The sequence below is a fragment of the Hyaena hyaena genome, unplaced genomic scaffold (assembly GCF_003009895.1).
Source record: "Hyaena hyaena isolate Hyena2069 unplaced genomic scaffold, ASM300989v1 scaffold_227, whole genome shotgun sequence".
Classification (NCBI taxonomy): Eukaryota; Metazoa; Chordata; class Mammalia; order Carnivora; family Hyaenidae; genus Hyaena; species Hyaena hyaena.
The window spans coordinates 2,110,611-2,138,044 of record NW_024080859.1 but is presented as its reverse complement, the minus strand read 5'-3'; the positions used below and the strand labels follow the sequence as shown (position 1 = coordinate 2,138,044).

The window sequence follows — 27,434 nt, the reverse complement described above, 5'->3', positions numbered from 1 at the left end:
GCACACCACCACTGGCTGGCTTTCGCTGCGCACCCGCCCGTCGCCCCCGTTGGCCTTCCGGTTGCTTGGAATCGGCTTTCACAGCATCTTGGGAGTTTTGGTCCGGACACGGAGTCCTACTCTGCGCAGGCGCTTCCCTCTACCTCCCCGCCCCCAGTGCGCAGTCGCACCCCCACCCTTTCCCGGATCCCGCGCGCAGGCGCAGACCGCTCCCCACGGCGTCTGCCGTGCCGCAATAAATGAACGAGGAAAGTGGGATGGAAAGAGCTTTATTAGGCTCGGCTTCCAGCCTTGTCCACGCGGGTCCCGCCCGCCCCGGGCCCGGGTCACTGTGCGCCCCCACCACCCTCCTCGTCGTCGTCGGCCTCCACGTCGAGGCCCGGGATGCCGCGGATCTGGCGCTGAAGCGCCCCGCCCAGTAGGGGCAAGGCCTCCTCCTCCTCTTCGGGGGGTGGCGGCGGTGGTGGGGACGTGGCCCCAGGGGCCGGCTCTGGAGGCACGGGGGGCGGCGCCGGCGCGCCCTCTGCACCCTCCGCACCCCCTGCAGCTTCTACCAGCGCCCCGTCGTCCAGGGCGCCGCCCTCGGCCTCCTCCTGCTCCTTCTCCTCTTCGGGGCTATCCGTGAATGGGTTCTCACCCTGTGGGGGGAGGGACGCGGATACTGAAGGGAGGGCCCGCGCGCGGTCCGGGGGGGAGGGGGGGGCCAGGGGGAACCCAGGCGGCGCGCCTCACCTTCAGGTAGCGCTCCAGCTTCTTGCTGATGATTTTGTTGTTGAGGATGCTGCGGGCCACCATGAGCGAGGACTTCTTGGACTGCTCCATCATGAGCTGCAAGCAAGGCAGGCAGGGCTGGAGAGGCTGCTCTCAGCGCCAGAAAGCCCCCTTCCCCCACCCCCAACCCCTCTACCCTGAGCCCAGGGCTCTGGGTAACCACGTGGCATTAAGTGGACAAATGTACCTTAGGTACAAGCACGGACCCTAGACCTGATCTTTGCTCAAATGCTCCATTCTTCTACATCGTACTTACTGTTAGACAAGTCTTTACCGTTGTACAGCAGCAATCTGACGTGCTCACATAAAAACTACAGTGAACAAATTAAGAAACCTAAATGCCAAAGGTGCAACCCATCACAAGAAGCCAACCGCCCATAGGCAAGGAACTCGTTAAGACCAACGGGGAATATAAAAGTAGGAATACAAATGTCAAACAGCACATTTAAGGGATACACCTTTTAACTCACAGAATTCCGAAGATGAAGAATTATACCCCAAATGTTAAGGGTGAAGAGCGACAATTCTACCTTTGATGGTGAGAGGGCCAACTGTTTACTTACTTTCTGGAAAGCAGTTTAAATAAAATGTGTCAAAAGTAAAAATCTGTCTCTATTTCTTTACAGGAATCTATCCTAAGTTTAAGACTTGGAAACATTCACACACATGGTTGCAGTAGTGAGAAACTGGAAAGCACCTACATATTCTGTTAAATAAATCATACATTCCAAAGATCACCATGCAGTCCGTAAATAGGGCTCATCCCCGCCCGCCCCTGTGTGGTAAGAAAGGTGTGTGATGGGCCAGGGGGTACACAGAGTGCCAGAGCCTTTCTGTCTGAAATGCTAGGTGGTTCCCTCAATGGCCCGGAGTACAGGCAGCTCTCACTTTCATCATTACAAAGGTTATGCATAAAGCTGTAAGCCGGAAGAAAAGGATGAAAGCTATTTTTGTTGGCAAGGTGAGGAGGGGCCCACCTGCAAAGACCCTACTGCCGCAGCCCAGCTAACTCTATACGTCCTCTCCCTTGCTGTTCCTACTCCCGTTCCGAACCTTCACTTCTTTACTCATTTTCACTGCTACTTGGGGAAGATATGACTGAACTCAAGCACACTCAAAATGAAACAAATTAAAGGTATGCAATTAGGATACTGGGTCAGCCCACTTCCTCCGCAGTTCCTCACTTGCCAACACATTACCGTCCTCCCTGTACGCACAGAGAGGTACACCCAATTCCCAGCTGAAGCCCATTTACACGGTTTCCAGGTTTTTGCTACAATAACCCAACACCGCCAAAATAACCTTAAATACTTTCATGCTGGTGCTTTTAATTCTACCAAACAGGTTCCCCAAAGTGACGGCCCCAGCACTCTGCAAAAAACGTTGTAGTAATTATTATTATTAAATTATGGAAACATTATTATTATTAAAACAATGTACTTCTCCTTCTGTCTCCTCAGGAGCCTCAGATGTTATCACTGTTGGATACTTCTGGGGTCCAACGAAAGAGAAAAGAATGTGTGCTGCCTCTCATGACATTTCCCCTGCCCGACAGCAAAATCTGAGTGATCTGATACGCACGCTGGGCCACCTGCCCAGCGTTTCTATGAGGTCATCTTTTCCACAACCTCTGGGTTTCCTGGCTTGCTCTCAGGAAGGCTTTCTGTAACCTCAAGGTAAACAAACAATCTTCTAAATTTTGCTATCTTTTCTTTTTCACGTGTATGATTTCTGGAATTGAATATATGGTATCAGGTTAGGGGTCCAACTTTCAGCTTGCTTTTGCAGAAATTTATGAGATGAACTATTCTCTGTTGAATTGACATATGGGTCTATAATCCCTTCTCCACAAATTTGAAACCCAGAAGGAAAAGTTTTCCCTTTAAACTCCATTATGTTTTTATACAATCTTTATTTATCCCACTTATATAAGTCACTTGAAGAATTACCTATGGTTCAACTACAAGTCACTTTCCCAGAGCCCGCTAGGGATCTTAGCGATCATTACCATGTAGCTGTTCTGAAAACAAAAAAATGATTTGAAAACATCTGGCCCTAGGATTTTGGATAAGGAACCTATATCGACTTTATCAGTTACTAAGCTCCAAAACATACTGGGATCTTTCATTAGACACTCTCATCTGGTTCTACCATTTTATTACTATGCCAACATCACTTTTTGTTTTTAATTGCAGTGGCTTTCTAAAAACTTATTACCTGCTAAACCAAGTCTCTGAACTCAGCTACCGCCCTTTGTATAAATTTTCTTGACTGTTAGACTTAATGCTACAACATAAACTTTAAAACATTTTCATTCTGTCCCCCTCCTCAGAGTATGAATGGAATCCCATTAACTGTCCACATTAATATGTGGCAGATGTTTTTGTTTTCTTCTGCTATTAAGTCTCTTATGAAGAACACTGCATACTTCTCTATTCATTGAAGTCTTATTTCATATCCTTTGAGTTTAAGATCCCATACCTGTCTTCTTAGGTCTATATTCCTAGTTATTTTATGCATCTTGTAGTTGCTGTGAGTAGATTTTTCCCCATTTATATTTCTAACTGGGTATTACTAGAATGAAGACAATTTATTACTTTTCTGTATGTTATTTTGAATTCCACATCTCTTTGTCAAATTCTATTAAGTCTAAGGCCACTTTGCTGTAATCATTCAGCTTTTCTAAGGCTATAATCAGATTATTTGCATATAAAGTTTTCATTTCCAGTATTTCACACTGATAGTTGCTAATTTCTTTTTTTTTTTTTTTAATTTTTTTAGTGTTTATTTATTTTTGGGAGGCAGAGAGATAAAGTGCAAATAGGAGAGGCACAGAGAGAAGGGGAGAGACAGAATCCAAAGCAGGTTCCAGGCTCTGAGCTGTCAGCAAAGAGCCCGATGTGGGGCTCGAATCCATGAAGCGTGGGATCATGACCTGGGCTGAAGTTGGACACTCAACCGACTGAGCCACCCAGGCGCCCCAATAGTTGCCAATTTCTTATCAAACCATCCTTGTATTCCAGAAACAAATTATAGTGTATTACTTGCTTGAACTGAATTGAATACACTAGATTGGTAATTAGTAATTTATACTTAGCCCTTTTATTTTTTTTTAAGATTTTATTTTTAAGTAATCTCTGCACCCAATGTGGGGCTCGAACTCACAACCCCGAGATCAAGAGTCATATGCTCTCCTGACCAAGTCAGCCAGCTCAGTCCTACTTAGCACTTTTATTATTATTTTTTTAATGTTTTATTTATTTTTGAGAGAGAGATAGACACAGTGTGAGCAGGAGAGGGTCAGAGAGAGGGGGAGACACAGAATCCGAAGACAGGCCCCAAGCTCTGAGCTAGCTGTCAGCACAGAGCCTGACACGAAGCTCGAACCCATGAACCGTGAGATCATGACCTCAGCCAAAGTCGGACGCCCAACTGACTGAGCCACCCAGGCGCCCCAGCACTTTTATTCTTTAATAATAAACTGATCTAGGGGCGCCTGGGTGGCTCAGTGGGTTAAGCATCTGACTTCGGCTCAGGTCAGATCTCACAGTTGGTGGGTTTGAGCCCCACAGCTCAGAGCCTGGAGCCTGTTTCAGATTCTGTGTCTCCGCCTCTCTCTGCCCTTCCCCCACTCATGCTCTGTCTGTCTCAAAAATAAATAAACTATAAAAAAAATAAAAAAAAAACTGATCTACAGTTTCATTACGGCATTTTCCTTATCAGAGTTTTGGAATGAAGGTTAAAACATCTTCCTAAAAATGCACGAGAGGATGAACTTCCAGCATGGCAACCTGACAAGCTATGGGGCACTGCTCCCTGGTGAAACTGATGAAGACTATAAAACACTACAACCCTTTCAAGTCAAGGGAAATGGTCCTAAGGATATACACCGAATGAAGAAACACTACGTAAGGAAAAGCTAAAACTCAGTAAAGATTGTGAGCTGTGGTGGTTTAAACATGGCCTGTTGCTTCCCTGCCTTCCCCAGCTCATCACAGTTGGAAGGCTGCATCTTCCCAGGAGGGACGTGGAACGTCAGCGATTCTCTTTTCGAGCTCCCTGCTGCAGTAGCTACGTTCTGGGCAAGTTCATGGGAGATGCTGTGGCGCCCTTCTTTTCTCCAGCCCCCATTCATTGGCTCGTTCATAAAGCTGAGCTCCCGGGCCTTGGAGAGGCAAACCAAAGCAAGACCAGAGGCTACAGGTGTCACCTTCTCTCCCCAGTCTCTCCTAAAGCAGTAGACACCGTGGGGAAGCAGCACTGCAGAATCCCCACACCCAGCTCAGAGCCTAGGCTCAGGTTTTACCCAGGGGTAGGCCTTACAACAATGAGCTCCCAAATCTCTTCCCAAAGGAACGAACTTTATTCAGAAGACTGTGAGAAAGCTCAAGACTGGAAGGTATGTAGAAAAACAATTAAAAGGAAACTAGTAGATTTGATAACAATATATATTAAACCATCAGCTGCCCTGGTTACCAGAACCAGTAGAAGAGTTCAGAAGAGCCTCCAGGGCTCACAACTCTCAAACCATGACCTCAAAGATTATTCCTATAGAAGAGTGTGGATTTATTTAATTGGATCAGATTGGAGAGCAATGTAATGCCTCAAGGCATTGCTGAAAACAACACAGCAATCGGCCAATAACTTGTATCCTTTATAACAATTGAGTGTAGTCTAGGCAAGAAAAAAAAGAACCCTGTCAAAACCACTGTTGTCTCAGGGTGGCTGTGCCCTTGCCCACAGCTTCCTCCTTCAAGGCACCCTGGCAAAAGTTTCACATTGTGGGGATCAAAGAGACTTAAAAAATAATTTCACTAGACAAATAGATAAGCAAATACAGTAGCAAGACTGTGGTGGGGGTAGGAAGAAGAGAAGAGCATAATCACATGGTCTCATCAAATAGAGAACATTAGTAGAGACAAATTATAAAAAAGAAACCAAAACAAATCTTGGAGCTGGAATGTGTAATAACTGAAATGAAAATTTCACTAGATGGGCTTAACAGTAGATTTGAACTGGCAGAAGAATTAGAGACTCTATAGATTGGTAGATATGATCTGAAAAAGAGAAGAATGAAGAAAAACAGTCTCAGACAAGCTTGAGACAGCATTAGGTGAGCCAAAATATGCATTATGGAAATACCAAAAGAAGAGTAGAAAGCAGCAGAAAAAAAAAATACAGAAAAAAAATACATGAAAAAAATGCATGCAAACTTGCCAAATCTGATGAAAAACTTTAATGTAGAGATTCAACAAACTCCAAGTAGCATAAATACAAAGAGATCCACAAAAGACTTCTCATAATAAAACTGCTGACAGCCAAAGACAAGGGAAAATGCCTGAAAAGCAGGAAAAGAAAAATGAATCATCAGTTAAAAGGGAACCTCAATAAGGTTAAAAGCTGGCTTCTCATGAGAAACCAGGCCAGGAGGCAGTGAAATAACTTTGCAAATGCTCAAAGAAAAACACGTGTCAACCATGATTCCAGCATCCAGCAGAGCTATCTTCCAGAGATTCAGGTGAAACAGAGGCATTCCCCAAAACAAATACCTGAAAGAGGCTGCTGCCAGCAGACCTTATAAGAAGTACCCAAGTTCTTCAGGCTGAAAGCAAGCGGCCCCAGATAGTTATGCAGATCCAGGTGAAAGAACAATAAAGGTAATTATAAAAGACACTATAAATGTATAATTCTTTGCCTGTCTTCTCAACGGACTGAAAAGAAGTTGTACAAAAATACACATACACAACTGTACTATTTGGTCTATAACAGAGAAATATAACATGTTTGCCAATAACAGCATAAAGAAGATGGGGGGACTAAAGTTGTATTGAACTACTAAGGAAGTGGTAACTTGAATCCACGGGAAGAACACAAATAGAACCAAAAATGAGAAATAAGAAGGCTAACATAACAGAAGCTAGAAATACAGAAGTGCTGTCCTTCTGTCAGCTTCCTTATTTATTTTATTTTTTCAAAGTCAGCTTGGTGTGCCTGGGTGGCTCAGTCAGTTGAGTATCGACTTAAGCTCAGGTTATGATCTCAAGGTTCGTGAGTTTGAGCTGTGTATCAGGCTCTCTGCTGTCAGCACGGAGCCCGCTTGGGATCCTCTGTGCTCCTCCCCGGCTCATGCGTGCACTCTATCTATATTTCTCTCTCAAAATTAAGTAAATAAGTAAATAAATAAAAACATGAATGAATGAACAAACAAATAAATAAAAATAAAGTCAGCTTCACGCCCAGCATGAAGCCCAACACAGGGTTTGAACTTATGACCCTGAGATCAAGACCTGATGAGCTGAGATCAAGAATTGGATGCTTACCCGACTGAGCCATCCAGGTGCCCCTCTTCCTGTCAGCTTCTTTTTTAAAAGACATAAGATTATGTAAAGTAGTAATTACACTGTATTATATCATTGCCTTTGTGTTATCGGAAATACAACACATTTAGATAAAATACTATGTATAACAGTAATAACACAAAAACCTCCCATGTAGAGAGAACTATATAGGAGTAACTCAATCCCACTGAAATTAGGTTATTGTATCTGACAGAGATTTTGAAAAGTTCATATGTGTAAGATAAGGACTAGAGAAACCACTCAGAAAATAATGCCCAAAAATGTAGCACAAAAAATATCATTAAGGAAATTAAAAATTAATTAAATTAAAACTAAAAGAAAGGAAGGAAGGGAGGGAGAGAGAAAGAAAGAATAAAGGGGAAACAGAACAAGAAATGTAAATCTGATAACCTCAACAATATTAAATGTGAATGGTTGAAACAATCCATTCAAGATTCATTCAAACTGGAAGCAGGGGAGGGTTGGGGTGGCTTAGTTGGTAAGCATCCAACTCTGGATTCTCCATGACCTCGAGATTTGTGAGATCAAACCCCACCTCGGGCTCTGTGCTGGCAGCACGCAGCCTGCTTGGGATTGTCTTGCTCCCTCTCTTTCTGTGCAGGTGTTATGACCGCTCTCTCTTCCAAAATAAATAAATAAACTTAAGGGGGAAAAAAATGCTCAACATCATCGTCATTAGAGAAATCCAAATAAAAACTAAACAGTGGATACCATTTCAAACCCACTAGGATGCCTAGAATCAGAAAGATAATAACAAGTGGAGAGTATGGAAAAATCGGAACCTTCATGTGTTGCTGATGGGGAATATAAATGGTGCAGCCACTTTGGAAAACATCAGGCTATTACTCAAAAGTTAAACAAAAACCCAGACATTTCACTCCTAGACACATACACAAGAGAAATGAAAACACACCCACACGAAAGCTTATACACAAATGCTCAAATGTTTGTAACAGCATAATTCATAATAGCCAAAAAGTGAAAACAATCCAAATGCCCAAATCAATGAATGGATAGACCAAATTTGGTCTATCCATGCAAGACAGTATTATTAGGCCATACAAAGGAAGGAAGTTCTGACACACGCAACCTGGATGAACCCTGAAAACATTATGGTAAGTGAAAGAAGCTGATCACAGAATGGTCATGTATTACGTGACTCCATTTACATGAAATGCCCAGAGACATTGCCCAAATACACAGAGACAAAGAGTACATTAGTGGTGGCCTAAGACTGGGGAGGCATGAAGCATGGGGGGGCGAGGAGGAGGGATAGCTAAAGGGTATGGGTTTCTTTCTGAGGTGATGGCTGCACAACTGCAATATATTAAAAACTGCATTGTACAGCTTACGTGGGTAAACTGTAAGGTATGTGAATTATATCTCAACAAAGCTGTTACCACAATTAATAATAATTAAAAGGTTTCCATTCATTTCCATAGTTTGGAATCTCTAAAAATACAATATTATACTCAAATCTCTACAAATCAATGACTTCTGGTGCTTTCTCAGTATCTTCTGTCTTTCCTCACCCTTCCAAATCCCTCTATTAGTAGTTATGGTTTTTTCTTTTCTTGAATTTATTTTGAAAGAGACAGAGAGAGAGCAGGGAAGAAGGGACACAGAGAGGGAGAGAGAATCTGCGGCAGGCTCCATGCTGTAAGCGTAGAGCCCGACACGGGGCTCAATCTCACAAACCACAAGATCGTGACTGGAGTCAAAATCCAGAATGGAATGCCTAACCAACTGAGCCACCCAGGTGCCCCTCTTTTCTTTTTTAAACTTCTTTTAGGATCAGTTTTGAGTTTATGTTTTACTGGTTATCACTCATTTCACCTAGATTTTCCACATTTTAATATCACACACCATCCATCCTCTGCAATCTGCTCTCTTCCTACCCCCTTATCAGTTCCCAGTTCAAAAACCTGGTCAAAGCAAGATCCCTACACGACCTCCTCAACCACCTAACTCCAGGCCACTGTTGAGAATCAGTGCACCACGAAAGACCAGAGGTGATTCTGGGCCGTGGGGAAAAGCTGAGAAATGCTATTTCCTGCGCTTCCCCAGGTTGCCATCATCTGCTCATAAATTTCCTCCACCTCCTCCAGGGTGATGGCAGCCAAGCCTCACTCTGGCCCAGACCTGGTTCTAAACCTCTCAGCTCTCTCCCTACTGCACATCCCCTCCACCCGAACCAGACCTCTAACAGCCACCTTCAGCCCTGCGTGTCACCACCTCAATCAAAAACTCCTACCCTGGCTTCTGTGCCACTGGGGACACACTGGAAAACAAGACCGAATTTGTTCACCTTCTTGCTGGACTCGCTCCTTTCCTTACACCATATATCCCCCCTACCTACCCCCTACCTTAGCAGGAGCTCTGTCCACCCAGCTACTCAAGCCAGACTCCCGGTCATTTCCTTTCTCCCTACTCGCAAAGCAGAAGCCCTCCTCTATCCTGGGGCTCCTCAACGCCCCACTCCACATGCCTCCCTCCACACCAGGGGCAACACCAACTCTAATCCCGTTAGAGTGCCCGACCTAAAACCCCTGCTGCCCGCAGGAGTGAGCCCAGACCCTCATCCCGGCCCTCGTGAACCTCTGAAGCCCCAATCCCCTCCCCGTCCCCAGCAGCCCCTGCACTGCACACTTCTTTAGTTTCTGAACCTAATCTGGCTGGTGGCCCCTATGCACACGGAAGTCCCCGTATCCCAGCTTGGATGCCACCTCCTCCCAGGCAGGGTCCCCATTTCCCTCCCCTCTCCCTGCAGCTCTACTGGCCGCACTGGGCCAGCCGTCTCTAACTGCCTGCCCCGCCACACCTCCTGCAGTTCCTCATGGGCACGCAGAGGTTATAGCCCCAGGACCTTCCCGGAGGCCTCACCAAGTCAACTCACAGGATGGCAGGAGGGCACTGGTGGCCACTCACCCTGCGGTTCCGGTTGTGATCCATGGTCTTGAGGTGCTTCTGGATGATCCCAAACTGCATGGGAATGAAGAGGTCACAGGCTGCACAGTGGGCTGCCTCCACCTTCTTCACAAAATGCTCCATGGCAATTTCTGTAGGGGGGAGAGCAGGAAAGTCACCACTGGCTCCAGATGCCTAGGACAGACCCAGCAGTTTGGGGAAAACACCAGACTGGCTCCTCACCCCTCCCTGCCACATCCACGTGGGCCTGAGGCTGTTCTCACTGACCCTCCCTGGGGGAACAGAGGGGTGTCGTGGCCCCACTCTGAGAACCAGAGGAGGGCAGGCTGAGTCCCTGCCTGGTTGGAGTGGGATGACACCTCCTCACCTTGGGTAAGATCTTGGTCTCTGTAGATTTGCTGAATCAGACCATCGAGATCCTCCACAGTTTTTCGCAGTTCCTCTGTCTTCTTGGTCTTGTTGGCGACATACTCCTGCCAAAGACACCGAGGAGATTCCGAGGACCGTGTGGCTGCTCTAAGTTCCAAGGAGTCCGGGAAGCTAAGAGCAGCTGTGCCGCTCCAAGGCTCACCTGCAGAAAATCGGCCGTTTGCTTGGGAAGCTTGGTGCCTACGTATTTAAAGTGCTCCTTGTGGAACTTGCTATCGAGATGGCTGGCCATCTCCTCCTCGTAGAAGGTCCGGTACTTGCAGAGAGAACACACAAATTGGATCCTGCCACAGGAAAGAAACGAAAGGCTGAGGCCTCGAGGGTCCCACAGTACAGCGCTGCTGCCTCACCCAACCCAGCTGCGAGCCCTGAAACAGGCCTTGCTCACGGGCCTCTGTCGTGCGGTCCCAGCAGGGGGACAGGCTGGGAACAGTGGGGCTGGGAGTAGAAAGGGACAGAAAGTCTGCAGGCTGCAGTTACTGCAACGTGGGGGACGGGGAGGAGCTCTTCCTTCCCAGACAGGAGGCTGAACCCTGAGGCAGCAGCTGCTGCAACAGGCAAGGAGTCGCTGGAAGGTTGCCGGTGGGCCTCTCTACCAAGGCTGGGCAGGAGCTTGTGCACTTGGCCCAGCTGGGGACCGGAAGGAGGATGCCCTGGCGTGAGCCAGGTGGCCCTGAGGTGCAGAGTGGAGTACGCAGTCCCGAGGCAGGGCCCGAAAAGGTGCTGCATCTTCCTTCTGGGTCTGGGGGACTGAAAGGCCCAGCCCATCCTCTGCTCAGAATGCTCGGGGGTGGTGTCGGGAGGGATGGGAGGCAGGCAGGCCTGGGCTCCTGCTGCCTCATCTTCCTCTTCCAAGAAGAGACCAGTCTGAGCTGGAAGGAGGGCGCCCGCCTGGCCTGCCAGAGGGCAGCCTGGAGTCACCTGAGCGAGGTGCTCTGTCTGGGCCTGGTGTCCACAGCAGAAGCCCGGGGTCTGGGGCCTGAGCTGGAGCAGGCCGCCGTGGCAAGGGGCGGAGGAGGCCAGCCGCCACCGAGGCCTCGGGGCGGGTCCCTACCTCTGCCGGACGTCCTTATCTGGGCCACGGGGTCAGCTTTGTCTGGAGAGCCCAGGGGCCGGGCGCCGGCGAGGCTGAGGAAGGTCCAGCAAGAGCAAGAGTCTGAGGCGGAGGAGGAGGAGGCAAGCGCCAGTGCGGGAGCCCTGAGGGCAGACAGACCCGACCAAGGGGCGTGAAGGGCTCAGCCGCAGACAGGCCCGGCCTGACAGGGCCGGCGGGCAGGGCAGAGGGCAGGCCCAAGGCTGCCACGGCCCACGGGTGCTGCCATCTCTCCTGGGCGCGGCGGCGGCCTCTTGGCAGCTAGCTGGGGTGGCACAGGCGCCTTGGACCTTGAGTCTCTGATGAGCTGGCCCCCTCCCGCAGGGGCATCGGGCCCCCAGTGCACCTCGGGGCTCGTGCGCCGAGTGACCTAGCGCTGGAGCTTCTGGGCAACGGTGCCGCGCAGTGTCAGGTCTCAGGTCAAAGACGCTAGCGGTCGCCAGGCGGCCGCAGTGGGGCAGGGGTCGAGTCAGGCCGTGGGAGCTGGGCCTGGCGGGAAGCAGGGGCCATGCACGGCCGAGCAGGCGGCAGCTCCCAAGGGAGGCCAGAGGGCGGCGAGGCGGCAGAGCCACGGCCCTGCTCTTCAGGCGGCAGCCCCGGAGCGAGGCAGAGGCAAAGGAATGGCGGGAAGCTGGTTACCTTTCCACCATGCGGTCTCGCTGCCGCTTTTTCTGCTTATCCTGGCTCTTCTTGCCTGCCTGCAATTTGCGCTTGATCTGGCCACTGTCATCCTGGGTGCTAAGGGCCCCTGTGGAAACAGAGGGCACAGTCACTAGCCTGGTTCCACCAGGTCAAGGCAGGCCCTGGGGCCTCTGGCTGGATCACCCGCCTTCTACTCCAGACAGTCCACTCTGAATGCAGCTGTCCGAACAAGGACTCCGGCCACGAGCAGGACTGGGAACCCTGGGCTGGGCAGGGAACCGTTCTGGCCTGGGTCCTGAAGAGGGGAGGACACAGGCTGACCCCACCGCTCTCCAGAACACCCACACTCCACAGAGTGAGCCACAGGGAGGCTTGAAGGCAAACAGAAGCCATCTCGGTGGGGACACTGGCACAAGTTCAGAGAGGCCAGGTGGCGGGATGCAGGGAGGCCATGGCTGAGGCCTAAGTGCAGCCCCCAGAGGTAAAGACCCCAAAGCTCACAGGGCTCGGCCCACCCCCCACGGCGCACCGCGGCAACAGTGGGCTGAGGCTGGATTTACTGTTAGGTACCTGCTGGCGCTCATCACTCAGGTAGGGGGACACGGACTCCCAACAGGGGCTGGAGAGGCGCTAAGGGAGAGGACACGCAAACCAGAGCCGTAAAAACTCCACCGAGGGTCCCAGCTCAGACACCAGCCACTGAGGACTCGGAACTGTGCACTACTGAAGGGCAGGGAGTATGCCTGGGGCTCCCCCCAACTCTCTTGCTTGCTGCCCCCACCGAAAGGCAAAGCCAATGCGCTAGGCAGACAGGGGCCACTGCCACCCACGGCCTCTGTCTGGGAAGAATGGGGGAGGGGGGGCAGAGTGAGAAGGGAACAGAGGAAGAGGAGCCCCCTGCCAGCGCATGCCAGCCCCACCAGGGAGGGCCCAAGCTGGCCGCACATCTGTCACAACCCTGCCCTCAGCAGGATCCCTCCAACTGTTGAGTGCCTGGAAGCGCCACCCCAGCCCCCAGGCCACTCAGAAGCCTCACCCTTTTCTGCATCCTCTTTGCCTTCTTCTTTGCCTTCTTCTTTTCCCTCTTCTTCTTCTCCTTCCTAGAACACCATTTCAAAAACCCCACATTAAAGCGTGTACACTTGTTTACAAAGGCTCTATATGACAAGGCCCTGCTATGTACCAGGTACTGGGCCAGGAGCCGCACAGCCTCCCAGCAGCCCTAGTGCAGGGGACTCATTCCTGATAAAGAAACCTGGGCTCTGGCTGTGTGGCCTGCTTGCAGCCCGTGCTATACCAGGCCTCCACCTCTCCTGTGCTGGTTACACGTGCATGACCAGGATGGCCTGTGGCTTCCCTGCAGGGCCCCGCTCTGCAGCACAGGGGCTCAGCCAACCCGTTCTTCATAGGCCCCACCTGCTGACAGCACACAGGGCCCGGCCACTTACTGCTCTAGAGCCCTTCTCCACAGCCTCGGCGCCTTCAGTGCCCTCGGCGGCCTCCCCCTCAGTGCCCTCATCTGAAAGGTAAAACGACACCAGCTCAGCCCAGGAGCTCCATGGGGCAGGGAACAGGGACAGCAGCCCCAGTGCCTCAGCTCTCCTCACCATTATCTGAATCACTATTATCCGAGCAGTCCGTCCGGGTGGCTTTGCTGTCTGGCTCATCAGGACTGCCGCACTGCTTTCTCTTCTTCTTCTTGGTCTGGGCCAGAGAGACGGAGCTGGGTCAGGGCAGGTGGCTCTAGGCCCGTCACTCCACCCAGTCAGGGGCCGGGAGGAACAGCCTCCTCTACTCACTCGGAAGTCGGCTGTGGTCCAGGTCTTCCAGGTCCGCCTCATCTGCTTCATGCCATTGCCAAACCCGAAGCCAAAGCGGGAGCCACCTGGGAAGGCGCCCCCGCCACGCATGCCCTGGAACATGCTGTACTCAGGGATGATGTTCTGGGAGAAGAGGGAGGGCAGCCGGGAGGCACCAGGCATGCACTGGCCCCGGGCCCCCATGGGGTCTTCCCACATGCGCCCATAGCCCGAGGCCATCGGCCGGCCACTCCTGGAGTCCCGGGGCCAGCCCTGAGCCCGTGGGCCAAAGCTGTCGCCGCCACGCATGCGGAACTGGTCACGGTAGGCATCGTACTGGCCCTCGTAGGCCATTTCCATCTCAGGATCAAGTTCGCCATAGTCGTAGCCTGAGCGGTATAGGTCGCGCTCACTCAGAATGGCCCTCGAGTCACAGGCCTCATAGGAATCGTATCTGCAGAAGCAGGTGGAAAGCATCAGGGAGGCCCTCGGGCACCATTACCCTTGGGTGGAGCCTCCTGTTCCTGCTTTTCCCAACAGCTCCCCAGCCCGGAGACAGGAGGTCCTACTCTAACCTACCCCACCCTGTCAGAGAGGCTCAGTGTTTAGGAATGCCAATTAGAAGGTCTCTCGGGAGCCCCTGCACCAGCCTGGGAACCCTAAGAAAAACAGACAATAGGGTGGAGTAGTTCTCAGGGGCAGAGATACCCTTATGAAGCATGTACATACATATGCGGTAGCCACAACGCCCAAGGCTGTGCCTCAGGGTACAGAGCCAAGCACCCCAGCCCCCTGGGGTTTGAGGGCAGGCCAGCACACGAATGCTTGTCCACCAGGGCTGATAATGCCTATGAGAAACCCTGTGCTGGTCTCATCCCCCTTGGCTGAGGGAACTTCCAGTACTCCAAAGGCCCTCACCACCCAAAAGGAGAAGAGGGACAAAGTGGAGAGGGTTTCCCAGGAAAGACGCTGTGAGTCTGCCCAGGGCCTAGAAAAAGAGCTCTGGCACATCACCCTTGTGGGATGGAACCCTCCACAGCAACTGGGAAGGCAGGCCAGACCTCCCTCCTGGGAGAAAGAGCGCGCCGCAGAAAGCTGTTCTAACGGAGGGAGCAGCCCACGTACCCCAAGCCCTGGCCCCACACGTCTCGCAGGCACAGGGGCACCTCCATGCAAAGCTGGGCAGCCAAGCAGCAGCAGCAGCTGCAGGAGAAGCAGCCAGCACCACCCGGCCGCTCCCTCCCCTGCCCTGCTCCCCAGGCCCAGGCTGCAGAGAGGAGGTGCACAAGCAGCCGGGCACCAGCCCACCAGCCGGTGCCCACCAGCCGGGTGACAGGGTCCACCTGGCCACTGAGCAAAAAGCCAAGCCCCTCCCGCCTTCAGCAGCCTCGGCTGCGAGCATGTGGCTGCTAAGCACGAGGACATGGGGTATGTTTGGGGTTTCCCCCAAACATTGCTTGCTACAGAGCCAGTGCATGCAAGTCCCTCTGGCAACCTCTGCTCCTCAGTGGCCCCAGGGCCTCACCTGAACCCACCAGTCCCCAGCTGACCCCTCCTTACTGTCTGTTCTCTTCCCATCTGTCAGCTGGGGCCATGAGGCTGCCCCACACCATCACACGCCCTCCTCACTAGGGCACAAGGACATCTAAGCCAGCACCGGTTTAGACAGTGACAGACGCCCACTGCCTGATGCTGTGGATTGGGGGGAGATCTAAGTGGCAGGCCCAGTTCCACCACCTGCTCCTGGGTGCCTCCGGCAAGGGGTGTGACCTCTTGTGCTCTGGCCATGAGGACAACAATGCCTCACAAAGGTGCTTTTGAGGTCCGTCAGGCTCAGAAGAGCAGCCAGGAAGTGTCCACATCTGCTCTGTCTCTTATGTGGGGATGGCCCAGCTCACTGTGGTCCACCCCAAAGACTCATCCCCCCAGCCCAATCTGTCCCGCCCTGAGGGCGAGCAGGATACAAAGCCTCAGGAGAAGGCCTCCAAATGACTGTCACCAGGAGGGGTCACTTAACACTATGGTCCTGAGAAGAGTCATTCGGAGGAGAGCGAAACCAGCCCAGTTAGGGCTTGTTCCTCTCCCTACAAGCTGGGGCAGAGGCTGGCCACCAGGCAACGGCAAGGAGCAAGAAGGGGGCCCAGGCCAGAGAAGGGAAGCGCGCCAGACCCCGAGCTGGGAGCCCCAGCTGCAAAGCAAGAAGAAAGGAAGCAGAAGCAGGAGGCGGTTGAGAGAGGGAGGTGCCAGTAGGCAGCAGGTGCCCCTACAGAGTCTCAGCCCCTGGGCAGACACCCACTCACCTTTCTCCACCTGAGCCGTACATGCCTCCTTGTATCATGTCTGTCTCCAAGTGTGGCACCATATCTAAGCGCTGGTTAATTCTGGACAAAACGGAATCGGCACTGGCGCTACCCGCAGCACTAGGATTTGTATTTGTGTCAGAGCTAGGCATTTCCCAAGAGTTTGAAGTGGCCATACCATACCCATAGTTGGTGGTGTTATCCTGGCCATAGCCATAGCCATAACCATAGTTCTCGTAGCCTGCAATGAGGAAGACAGAGACAGACAGAGACAGACAGAGATGGCAGGGGTAGGGAGAGGAGATGCACACAGGGATGGCCAGACAGACACAGAGACAAGGACGTCCGTCACAGAGACAAACCAGGGACCCTAGCCACCTCAGGCTGGGTGGGCCCTAGCCACAGGACCTCCTGTGAAAGAGCAGCTTGCCCCAGGATACCCAGGGCCCCCGAAGGCACCTCCCGATACACTTTGGGCAAGCCGGGCAGTGGCAGAAACACAACCAGTTTAATCCCAAGGGGCAGGAGAGCCATCATGGGAATACTTGCCTCTGTTTGTCCCAGAGTTCCAAGTTCCATATCCTACAAACAGTAAAAGCGTAATTACATCTACAATTGATGGCAAAACAACAAGCGCTTCTTCCTTCAGACACAAAGACGATGATTCCCAGTTTCTGACTGGTTACAGAAGCCCAAACCTCCCCGGGGAAGCCCTGAGCTCTACATCAATGACCCAGGCTCACTCCCTGCCCTGGTGCCCAAACTTCTGTGGCTCTGACCACCTCTTAAGGGGCCTCCCCTTGCCGACACTGTCAGCTAAGGAATTTGGCTCTTATAGTCCTCCCCGAGGAGCCAGAATTAGATAACCCCAACTTCCTGCTAAGCACCAGTCAGAAGAAGAGACTGGACGCTGGTGCCTCACAGACTATGCTGTACAAGAAGTTCAGCATAGAGCCCACATCCACTCTGAAAATCATGTCACTCAAATCACCCAAAAAAGCCATCTGGAACAAAGAAACTGACCATCATCCTCTCCCAAGCATAGACCTTAACAGGGAGGGCCACCATGCCCTTGAATTGCATGTGTGTGTGCTAATGTGTAAAGCACATCGGCAGAGGTAAGGACAAGACACAACTCCCAGCCTGAGAAAACTACTGAGAGAACAACCTGGATTACAAACCAAATATGCTCTGGATTTTATCACGGCACCTGAGAAAAATTCATTCCTTCAAGAACACAAAGCCAGTGAGAACTGACAAAGTGCAAAGCCAAGTGGGGATTCCAAGTCAAGCAAACCCGGTTCCTCTCTCCAGGGGAGTCTACCAGAACCGGTGACCACGTTCCCAGTGTCTCTAGGGGAAGTCCAGAGTTGATTCCTACTCCCCGCTGTCTCTACCCTGCAGACAGACAAGACCTACTCATCCCAAGGCAGGGACCAAAGCTCCATGAGATGGCAGCATGAGGCACGGCAAGAGTCCAAGCCACAGGAGAACAAGAGTGTATTAACTTGAAATGATGGACATGGGCAGGCCGAGATCCTACACTCGGGCCTCTCCTCAATGCAGTGCATAAACAGAACAGGGAGGTGTCAGAAACCGGCAAAGAACCCTAGCTGACCGTTCCATCTAATGCACCTTGAGTGCTGGAGAGCTCACAAAGCAAAACCTCTTTCAGTTGGGAAAACCAAAGCAGAGGTTTCTCATTCATTCCTTTTTTCAACTACCCATCTGAGCACGCAAAAGCACAGGCTGGCAGTGCTGGGCACGGCTCAGGCCCAGAGCACTGCTCATTAAAGGAGACACTTCTAACTAGAAAGCAGCCAGGGACAGCCCGGAGCAGGAAATCACATGAAGGATGATGGCAAAGGAGAGTTCTGACAGGCAAGAAGAGGCTGGCAGAAGCACACAAGGAACAATACCCACTTAGCCCCAGCAGCTAACAAGAGCCTGGTCATGTGGATGTTTGCACCAGGAACAGTGGACACTAGCTATTCAAAAGGAGAAAGGACTGCGAAGCAAAGGCAGACCCCCTGGGGCTCTGTTTGGGAGGCCTGTATACGGTCCCCCACAGCCGTAGGTGCCAAAAATCTGCCAGAACAGAGCAGGGAAGCACAAGGAAAGGAAGCAGGAATGGGCACTAACTCTGTAAACACAAGGACAGGTGGGTGGACAGGTAGGTGACAGCCTGATGTCAGGACTCAGCAAACACACTCTATGCGCTATCTGCTATGCCTGGGGCAACTTAGACTCCATGAAGGGCTTCCCCTCAAGTTCCCTTCAAGGGGAAACCTTTGTCTACCTTGAGGCCTAGGGAATCCCCAAGACCTGCCCCTTCCAAAAGAACTTCAGAGCTCCCATCCACCCCCAGAGGAGAGGAGACCAGTGCTGATGTGGGGAAATTTTAGGGACGTTAGTATTTTTAATAAGAGAAAAAGAAAAATAGATGGTCATTGTAAGCAAAACTTACAGAATAAAAATATAAAACAATGTAAATGTTCAACTTCAAAGAAATAGTTGTCCAGATTACAGTCTACCTTCTCAGTGACAAATCTCATATAGGCATCAAAAGAGAATGGATTAAGGGGCGCCTGGGTGGCTCAGTCTTGGGTAAGCATCTGACTTCGGCTCAGGTCATGATCTCACAGTTTGTGGGTTCAAGCCCCATGTGGGGCTCTGTGCTGACAGCTCAGAGCCTGGAGTCTGTTTCGGACTCTGTGTCTTCCTCCGTCTCTGCCCCTCCCCTGCTCATGCTCTGGCTCTGGCTCTCTCTCAAAAATGAATAAATGTTAAAAAAAAACAAAAAACAAAAAACCCAATCTGTTAAGCCTCATACAGTACAAGGAAATGCTTCTAACAGTAAACAAAACTAGACAACTCTATCCACCTATAAATTATTCAACTATCTAAAACACAAATGCTGACAAAACTATTAAAATGGGGGGGGGGTGCGCCTGGGTGGCTCTGTCAGTTGAGCATCTGACTCTTGGTTTCAGCTGAGGTCATAATCTCACAGTTGGGGATTTTGGGCTCTTCGTCAGGCTCTGCGCTGACTATGCGAAGCCCGTTTGGGATTCTCTGTCTCCTTCTCTCTCTGCCCCTCCTCCACCGTCTCTCTCTCTCTTTCTTTCTCTCTCTCAAAAATAAATAAATGATATACAATACAATACAATAAAATGGTGGCGATCTTGATTGTATTTAAAAGTTGCTCTATTGCTCTTGCAATTTAAGCCAGAAGGAAATATGAAATGGTCTTTATTCTTTCACACAACTGTCTACATAAACAAACCTCAAAAAAAATCCATACAAGTTATAAGAATAAGTGAGCTTCGCAAGGTTTATTACAAGGTCAATATATAAAAATCAACCCAATTTCTTCAAATTAGCAATGACCAATTGAAAACGGAAGTTTTAAAAAGTACCATTTAGGGGCGCCTGGGTGGCTCAGTCAGCTAAGCGACCAACTTTGGCTCAGGTCATAATCTCGCGGTCTGTGGGTTCGAGCCCCGCGTCAGGCTCTGTGCTGACAGCTAGCTCAGAGCCTGGAGCCTGCTTCTGATTCTGTATTTCCCTCTCTCTCTGACCCTCCCCTGCTTACATGCTCTCTCTCTCAGAAATAAATAGAACATTTAAAAAAATTTTCTTTAAATAAAAAAATAAAAAGTACCATTTACCTTGGCACTAACAACAGGAAATATTGAGGTTGTAGGTATAACAAACTACGTGCAGGATCTGTATTTTGAGAACTACAAAGCAGTAATGAAAGAAATCAAAGATCAGGACTCTTGGCTGGCTCAATCAATAGAGCACGCAACTCTTGATTCCAGGGCTGTGAGTTCAAGTCCCATGCTGGGTGTAGCGATTACTTAAAAAACAAAATCTTTTTTAAATTTATTTTTTTAATGTTTGTCTATTTTTGAGAGAGAGCAAGGGAGGGGCAGAAAGAGAGAGGGAGAAAGAGTCCCAAGCAAGCTCCACACTGTCAGCACAGAGTCTGACGCCGGGGCTTGAACCCACAAACTGTGAGATCATGACCTGAGGAAACCAAGAGTCAGATGCTCACCTGACTGAGCCACCCAGGCGACTCTCTTATTTTTTTTTTTTTGCTTTAAGTTTACTTACATATTGAGAGAGATAGAGAAAGAGTAAGCACATGCATGATAAATTGGACTTCATCAAAATGAAGAATTTTGTTCTTCGAAATTCACTTGACAAGAAATGATCCTCAGGCTGGGAGAAAAGATTTGCAAATGGCACATCTGCTAAAATGCTTGTGCTCAGAATTTATAAACCAGAGAGAAAATAATTCAAAAGGACGTGCAGTCTGGGACTGCTGTTTGATTTTAAAGGGCGAGGCGGACAGGGCAGGATAAGGAAGCCATACAAACCAAGTTGTTCCTCATTTATGAAATGCCTGTTACATCCTTACTCGATTTCAAAACACTGTAGGTCTCCCTCTCCCCCGGGAACTAGTTGGTAATATTTCAGGGATCTTACTTATGTCCACTGATTCAGTGACTCTTGAGGTAATGTCAGGGTGTAGGCTCGGTCTTTCCCCAGACCCGAGTAGTAAAACAAATTACCCATGTCAGCAAGCAAGGCATCATCCTTATTAATTCCAAAGAGAGCTCCTTCTCATAGACACCAATGGTCACAGAGCACAGAAGCACTGGGTTTACTGGCAGTTAGGGGCTGCCAGAGCATACCGAGAGAACATCTATGGATCCTGTCGAGTGGCTATTTCTGAATGAGAGAATTCGTGTGTCGGATCACAACGGAGAAATCAATCGGACATTTTGTCTCAACCCTGTGTGAGGAACCCACTGGCTTGAGATGGCCTGACTGTCCCTAAAAACGGTGCTAGATTCAGACAGGCAGCTTCTCTGGTCCCTCATGCTACGCTGAAGCTCAACTGATGACTTGGTTTCTAGTTCAGACCATCCTTTGGACTCCGATTGGCCACTCTCCTTCCCAGACCCTCAAGGGAACTTCCTAAAGCCAGACTTTTGTCACAGACCATACGTGCTTCCATACGTGCTTCTAACAAAATGTTACAGGGCAAAGGAACCAATCATTTACAGCTCCAAGAACTCTAGGATGCTCGGTTAGCTGACACCTTTCCCATAATTGCCTCCAGCTAGAATAGCACTAGCTATTCTAACAGCCCACCACACCATTTTATACAAGTCTGCATTTGGAAGAGCAAGACAGGGCAAAGTCAAAGGCAACTGAGAAGACAGCAGAGCACTCACCCTCCGGTTCCCAGGGGCCCACACTTACCATAATCACAGGTGGGCTGAGCGCTCGTGTCTGAGTATGTCGACTGCAAAGTGGTTTCAGATCCCTGGACAAAGCCTAAATATATGCACAGTGTGGTTAATTTCCCCAAACAAGCCACGTGGAGATGACCTAAGATTACCCTTCGGTGTAGACTGGCTGGCAGGCCCTCTCTCCTCAATGGAAAGCCTCCAAAAATTCTAGCTTCTGAACACTTTAATTATACCTCCAGAACATATTAGCCAATGAAAAACAGGCTATATTTAGCTTGCTAGGCCGGAAGAACTAGATTAAAAAAAAGTTTAAACATAGTAAACCAGTCTTCGGTTTTGATAAACAAGTACCCAAATTATTCAGTGAAATGAGGAAAATACTTACATCAAATGACTGAAAGGTGAGCCAATTCAAACAACAGATGGGAATGGGTTCTGAACAATATTAAGGCAAATAATACCCCTCCCCTCCTCCCAACCAAAACCGCTTCATAATTTATTTTTTCATTAAAAAATGCATACGTTACATTACCTCTAAAATGCAATTACTTAAGGTAAGCACGTTTATACTGTGTAAATATTATACATAGTATGCGTATTATTTTGTTTTCTCAATTCAATTTCTTAGCTTAAAGTGAATTAGTACCAAGTAAAGAAAACTTGAACTTCTACCCAGAAACTACTGCTCTTAAATGATGAATCCTGACACTATCATTAAAATTACATTTATTTATTCATTTATTTTTAAATATTTATTTATGAGAGAGAGACAGATACATAGCATAAGCAAGGGAGGGTCAGAGAGAGGGGGAGACACAGAATCTGAAGCAGGCTCCAGGCTCTGAACTGTCAGCACAGAACCCGACATGGGGCTCGAACTCATGCTGTGAGATCATGACCTAAGCCGAAGTCAGACGCTTAACTGACTGAGCCACCCAGGTGTCCCTAAAATTACATTTAAAAATATTATTTTCAGGGGCGCCCAGGGGGCTTAGTTGGTCAAGCGTCAACTCTTGGTTTCGGCTCAGGTCATGATCTCAGGGTTTATGAGATCAAACCCTGCATCAGGCTCTGCAATGTCAGTGCAGGCCTGCTTGGGATTCTCTCTCTGCCTCAAAATAAATAAATATTTAAAAATAATAATAAGATACTATTTTTAAGTGATTTACCCTTAGCACTGAAACTACGATGGATACTCTAAGAGCCAGTATTTGCCTCTTCTCAGAGGAGCCAACTCCTGACCTAAAAATTAAACCCAGTGCCTTTGACAGCTTTTTTACAACAAAAGCATACACCAAATGCCTCCCCTCAGGGTGGGCATTCACCTGTTGACAGTCTCTCTGGCTCATCTTTTAATACCAAAGCAACAAAGATGGCGGCCAACAGCAGCCAACAGGGAACAAGTGTCTCCCCCCAGGGCGCTCTCAGCCTTTTTATTTCATCCTCACCACAGCCAACAAAGGAGTCGGGGCCAGGATCCCTTACCCTGCAATTCCAAAGTCCAAAAAGGTCTGAAAACCAAGGGTTCTCCTCAAATGTGGTGTCAACACTCACTGTGGGGCAAAACTGACCTGTGAGGACAATTACGATTTTTCTTTACCCAATTTGGTATAGTAAAAATGCATTTAGTTACAGGGTGCTTCCCCAGGCCCCAGTGCGGGTGTTGTGGAATGTCCTTCTCTCAAGCTAGAACTCCAAAACATACCCAGCCCTCCAAGGGTTTCAAATAAAGATTGGTGGATCCACACTTTAGCCCGACTTCCCAGAGGAGGGAATTGAGACTGCGCAGTGGGGAAGGAGAAAGTCCAAAGTATCCAGCCCCACTTTTTCACCTTCCCTAATCAAAGAGGGAGTATTAGAACGGATTCCCTCCAGGGGCCTTCCCAACACGCCTACAACCTAAGCACTGTCCACAAGGAACCCCGACAGTACGCTTTGGATGGTTCACGCGTGGGGAAGCCCCACAGTGTAAACATTAGCATCCTACGTTCACCTTCTCCACTGTCTGCTCAACTAGCTTTCTGAAACCTGTTTCTTCAGCAACATGGCCGCCAGCAACATGGCTCCAGACTTGGGCTACTGTGGTTTATACACGCTGCGGCTGTGCCCGGAACCTGCCACACCCGGACAGGAATACTAAATGGAGCACAGTATGAAAGCTGCAGAGCAAAAGATCTGTCGAGTCAAAGGAGAGGTGCCCTAGTTCTTCCCTGGGAAAAAGGAAAGATAAGCCACCAAACCGTCAGAGGTCAATGGCAACCTCTGGTCTAGTTCGGTCCTCCCCGTGTTAACGTTTTGTTCCACAAACTGTCTAGAGCAGGACCTTCTTTAGTGAATTAAGCTCCAATTATGGATAAATTTTTGTCTGGTTCCAACTTCCTCTTCTTGGTTCGGTTTACCAGCCTGATCAGCTCTAGATGATAAAATAAAATAAGCAAGGTTTGGCACGGTCAACCTAACACTCAGATATGGAGTTATAATTATGCATCATAACTCTTCTTCTTGATCAGACTGACATCTTTTTACTCAAAAATACACAAAGCTTCTCAGGTTTTCTTTAAAGTTTATATTTATTTTGAGAGGGAAAGAGAGCATAAGCGGGGGAAGGGCAGAGAAAGAAGGATAGAATCCCACGCAGGTTCTGCGCTGAGTCACCCAGGCTCCCCACGCTTCTCAGTTTTATTCTTTTTTATTTGAAAGGGGATTCTTTGAAGAAATAACAAAAAGAGATAAAAACTAGAGGTCAGGGCACCTGGGTGGCTCAGTGGGTTAAGTGTCGGACTCTTGATTTCTGCTCAGGTCATGATCTCCTGATTAGTGAGTTCGAGCCCCACTCCAGGCTCTGAGCTGACAATGCGGAGCCTGCCTAGGATTCTCTCTCATCTCTCTCAACTGGAATGAAGTTAGGTTGCCTCCTGGCTCTCCCATCTGGTGGTAACCAGCCTCCAAGAAAGCCTCTACAGATTCCTGCCTCCTGACGTTATGCTGTCCCTTCCCAAACTAACAGAGGTGGCCAGCGTAACCAGTAAGACTGCAGAAATAACTGAGTATAAGGGTGCCTGGGTGGCTCAGTCGGTTAAGCGTCCGACTTCGGCTCAGGTCATGATCTTGCGGTTCGTGGGTTCGAGCCCCACATCGGGTTCTGTGCTGGCAACTCAGAGCCTAGAGCCTGTTTCAGATTCTGTGTCTCCCACTCTCTCTCTGCCCCTCCCCTGCTCATGCTCTCTCTCTGTTTCAAAAATAAACTATAAAAAAAAATTTTTTAAATAAAAAAAAGAAAAGAAAAGAAATAACTGAGTATGACTTCCAAGGCTTCTGGCTTTAGATCGTTCTCTCTGGGACCAACCGGCCACCTGCTGCGAGGAGGTGCGGGCAGGCCCGTGGAGAGGCCCACATGGTGGGAAACAACAGCGAGCGTCAACCTGCCAGCTGTGCGAGTCTGAGTCATCTTAGCGGTGGATCCTTTAGTCCCAAGCAGGCCTCCAGACGACTACAGTCCCAACCGACACCTAAAATGTAACCTCAGGAGAGATCCCGAGCCAGAGCCATTCAGTAAACCACTTGTGTGTTCCTAACAACAAACCTGTGAGACAGACATTCTTATAAAACGATTGGTAGTTTCAGACCTTTCTCCAAAGGCCCAATTCTGCATTTTTCTCCCCTGTTTTTCCAGTGCTCCCATCCTTCCCCTCAGTGCCACAGATGGGGCCTCCCTGCCCAAGTACACATAGAGGCTAGGCTCAAAAGCTGGACAAGTTGTCAAAAAACGAAACTACTGTCGTCACCTTCTGTGCTTAGTAACAACGGTAACATTTGCTTCAAGTCCTCCAGAACTCCTCCTTAGAGGGAGAGAGTTGTCTGAAATGTGACTTAAAATGCTTTTGCCTTTAATGGTCTGCTTCTTAAACGGGAAAGATTCCCATTATAAAGCTGCTGTGGTTTTTAGTTGATCAAGACCAAGGGAAAGGTAATCATTGCTCCATTAGCTTGCCTCCCTCGCAGGATCTGGAATTAAAATTCAGACCTGGCCATTAGTGACCTCTCTAACTCAGTGTCCCTGTCCATAACTACAAAAGCTCTGTGCACCCAACCATCCATCTGCTGGGTTCTTCAGCAGCCTGGCCCCTAAAAACCAAAGATCGGTCTTTCACCTCTTGGGAAGACGTGGTGACAAGGATCACATCTCAATTCCAGAGATGTCACCAACGACCCTACGGACTTTCCTCCTGAACCAGGAAAGCTACGGAAAGGCCAGGACAGGGCTGCCCAACCTCGGCAGTGCTGATATTCTGGGCTAGAGAATCCACTGTGGTGGGGGTCACCTTGGACGTTACAGGATGTTTAGCAGATGGAAGCAACCCCACTCCAGATGTGACAACCAAATAACATCTCCAAACTGCCAAATGTAGAGCGGGGTGGGTGGGAGGCAGAATCGAGAGAACCACTGGGCAAGGGGATGGTTACTTGAAAAGCTACGGTTCTGGCCAAGCCCCTGACCCAGGGAACGAAAGAGGGAGGCCCGGCACCACTTGCTCCGGGAAGCCGACATAAAGCAGCCCCAGAGGCTCCGGGTCCATGGCCAGTCCTGAACATTCCAAGCAGAATGGAGGTTACCAAGCAACCGTACTTTCTCAAGCCTAATCCCCCCATCAAACCGGGAGCAGGCCTAGTCTAGGGCTCCTAGCTGAGAAGCCTCATCGGTTACTGCCAAGGCAAACCCAGGCGGACCTGCAAATCCCTCCAGGGACAACTTACAATCGCCCAAGCATATCCCGGGGCCCCTCTCTGATCTCATCAGCCACCCTCCCCTTTGCTCAAATCGCTCCGGCCTCCCTAGGGGATCGTCTAACAAGCCAGGCAGTTTCTGCTCCTGGGCACCCCCGACCAGACGTCCTGAACTCCCTCACTCCCTTCAGGTCTCTGCTCAAATGTCACCTCCTCACAGAGAGCCCGCCCACATCCACCCACCCCCTTTGCAACCCTCGCAATACAGCAGCCGCCACAGGGTCCTGACCGCCGGGGAACACATGCTATATCTGTTTGTTTGCTTGTTAAGATCTACCCGTAAGCTGCTTGAGGATTTCCTGTCAATATTCCGGTGCCTGTTCAGCACCTGACACGATGAATCTGACAGATGGTGTATGAATTAACGCAGAAACGGCTCATTCCTCGCAAGGCTCGGGTTCAGCCCCTTCGTCCCAGGGCTCCCCGCTCGGCCCAAACCCGGCAAAAATGTACCGATCGCCAGGGGCCTGGGGCTTTTCCTAGCCAGGGGCACGCAAAGGGGCTGGGAGGGGTGGGTGGCTGCGGCATTTCGCAGGGAAACTGCGCGGGGGTGTGCGGCAATGACAACGGCAGCCAAGCCCGCCCGCCGACCGATCTCACGGGCTAAGGACCTGAAAAAGGGTGACCTGAATCTGGGTCTGAGGAGACCGGGCCAAGGGCGGAGGTGATGGGCTCGGAGAACGCGGGCGCCCAGGCCAGGGCCCTCGGACACCGGCGACAGAGGCCAAGACCTCGGGCGGCCGGGAGCCAGGACGCGAAGCCGCCAGCACAAAGAACCGAGACGCCAAGGCGTGAGGGGGGCGAACCTGAGGCGACGGGCCCGCGGCGCCATTTTGTGACCGCAGAGCGGGCAGCGTCCAGACCCCGGGGGAGGCGTGGGAGAGCCCGGTGAGGCTCTGGCACGTCCCTGTCCCTTCCCACCTGACGCCCGACCCTTACCCTGCCGGGCCCACCTGTATAGCTCATGGCAGCAGCAAACACCGCAAGCAAGGACTCCGGCAGCTGCCCGACACGTCCGACGCCGGGATAGCGGCGGCGACAATCCCCGAGGCCCCTTCTAA

The 27,434-nt window shown here is 50.2% G+C and overlaps 1 protein-coding gene across 2 annotated transcripts; it reads right to left on the bottom strand.

The window, feature by feature from the left end:
• Positions 1-253: 253 nt before the first annotated feature.
• On the bottom strand, positions 254-27,434 carry AKAP8L (A-kinase anchoring protein 8 like). Of its 2 annotated transcripts, XM_039243297.1 has the most exons (15): positions 27,327-27,434; positions 21,599-21,673; positions 16,871-16,903; positions 16,505-16,562; positions 16,322-16,402; positions 14,022-14,475; positions 13,830-13,926; positions 13,671-13,741; positions 13,259-13,322; positions 12,220-12,328; positions 10,630-10,771; positions 10,426-10,531; positions 10,059-10,189; positions 733-828; positions 254-638 (listed from the first exon to the last, which is right to left on the bottom strand). In XM_039243297.1, the coding sequence occupies exons 1-15, from the start codon at positions 27,337-27,339 to the stop codon at positions 327-329; spliced, it is 1,842 nt and encodes a 613-aa protein (XP_039099228.1). In that variant the 5' UTR covers positions 27,340-27,434; the 3' UTR covers positions 254-326. The 2 variants fall into 2 exon arrangements, with proteins under 2 accessions (XP_039099228.1, XP_039099227.1); XM_039243296.1 differs by having other exon boundaries at positions 16,322-16,562.

Coding starts and splice junctions, on each gene's coding strand:
- AKAP8L (XM_039243296.1), bottom strand. Junction 829..10,058: donor ATCACAACCGGAACCGCAGG/GTGAGTGGCCAC, acceptor CCTTGCTTGCAG/CTCATGATGGAGCAGTCCAA. Junction 639..732: donor AGCTGGAGCGCTACCTGAAG/GTGAGGCGCGCC, acceptor CTCCCCCCACAG/GGTGAGAACCCATTCACGGA.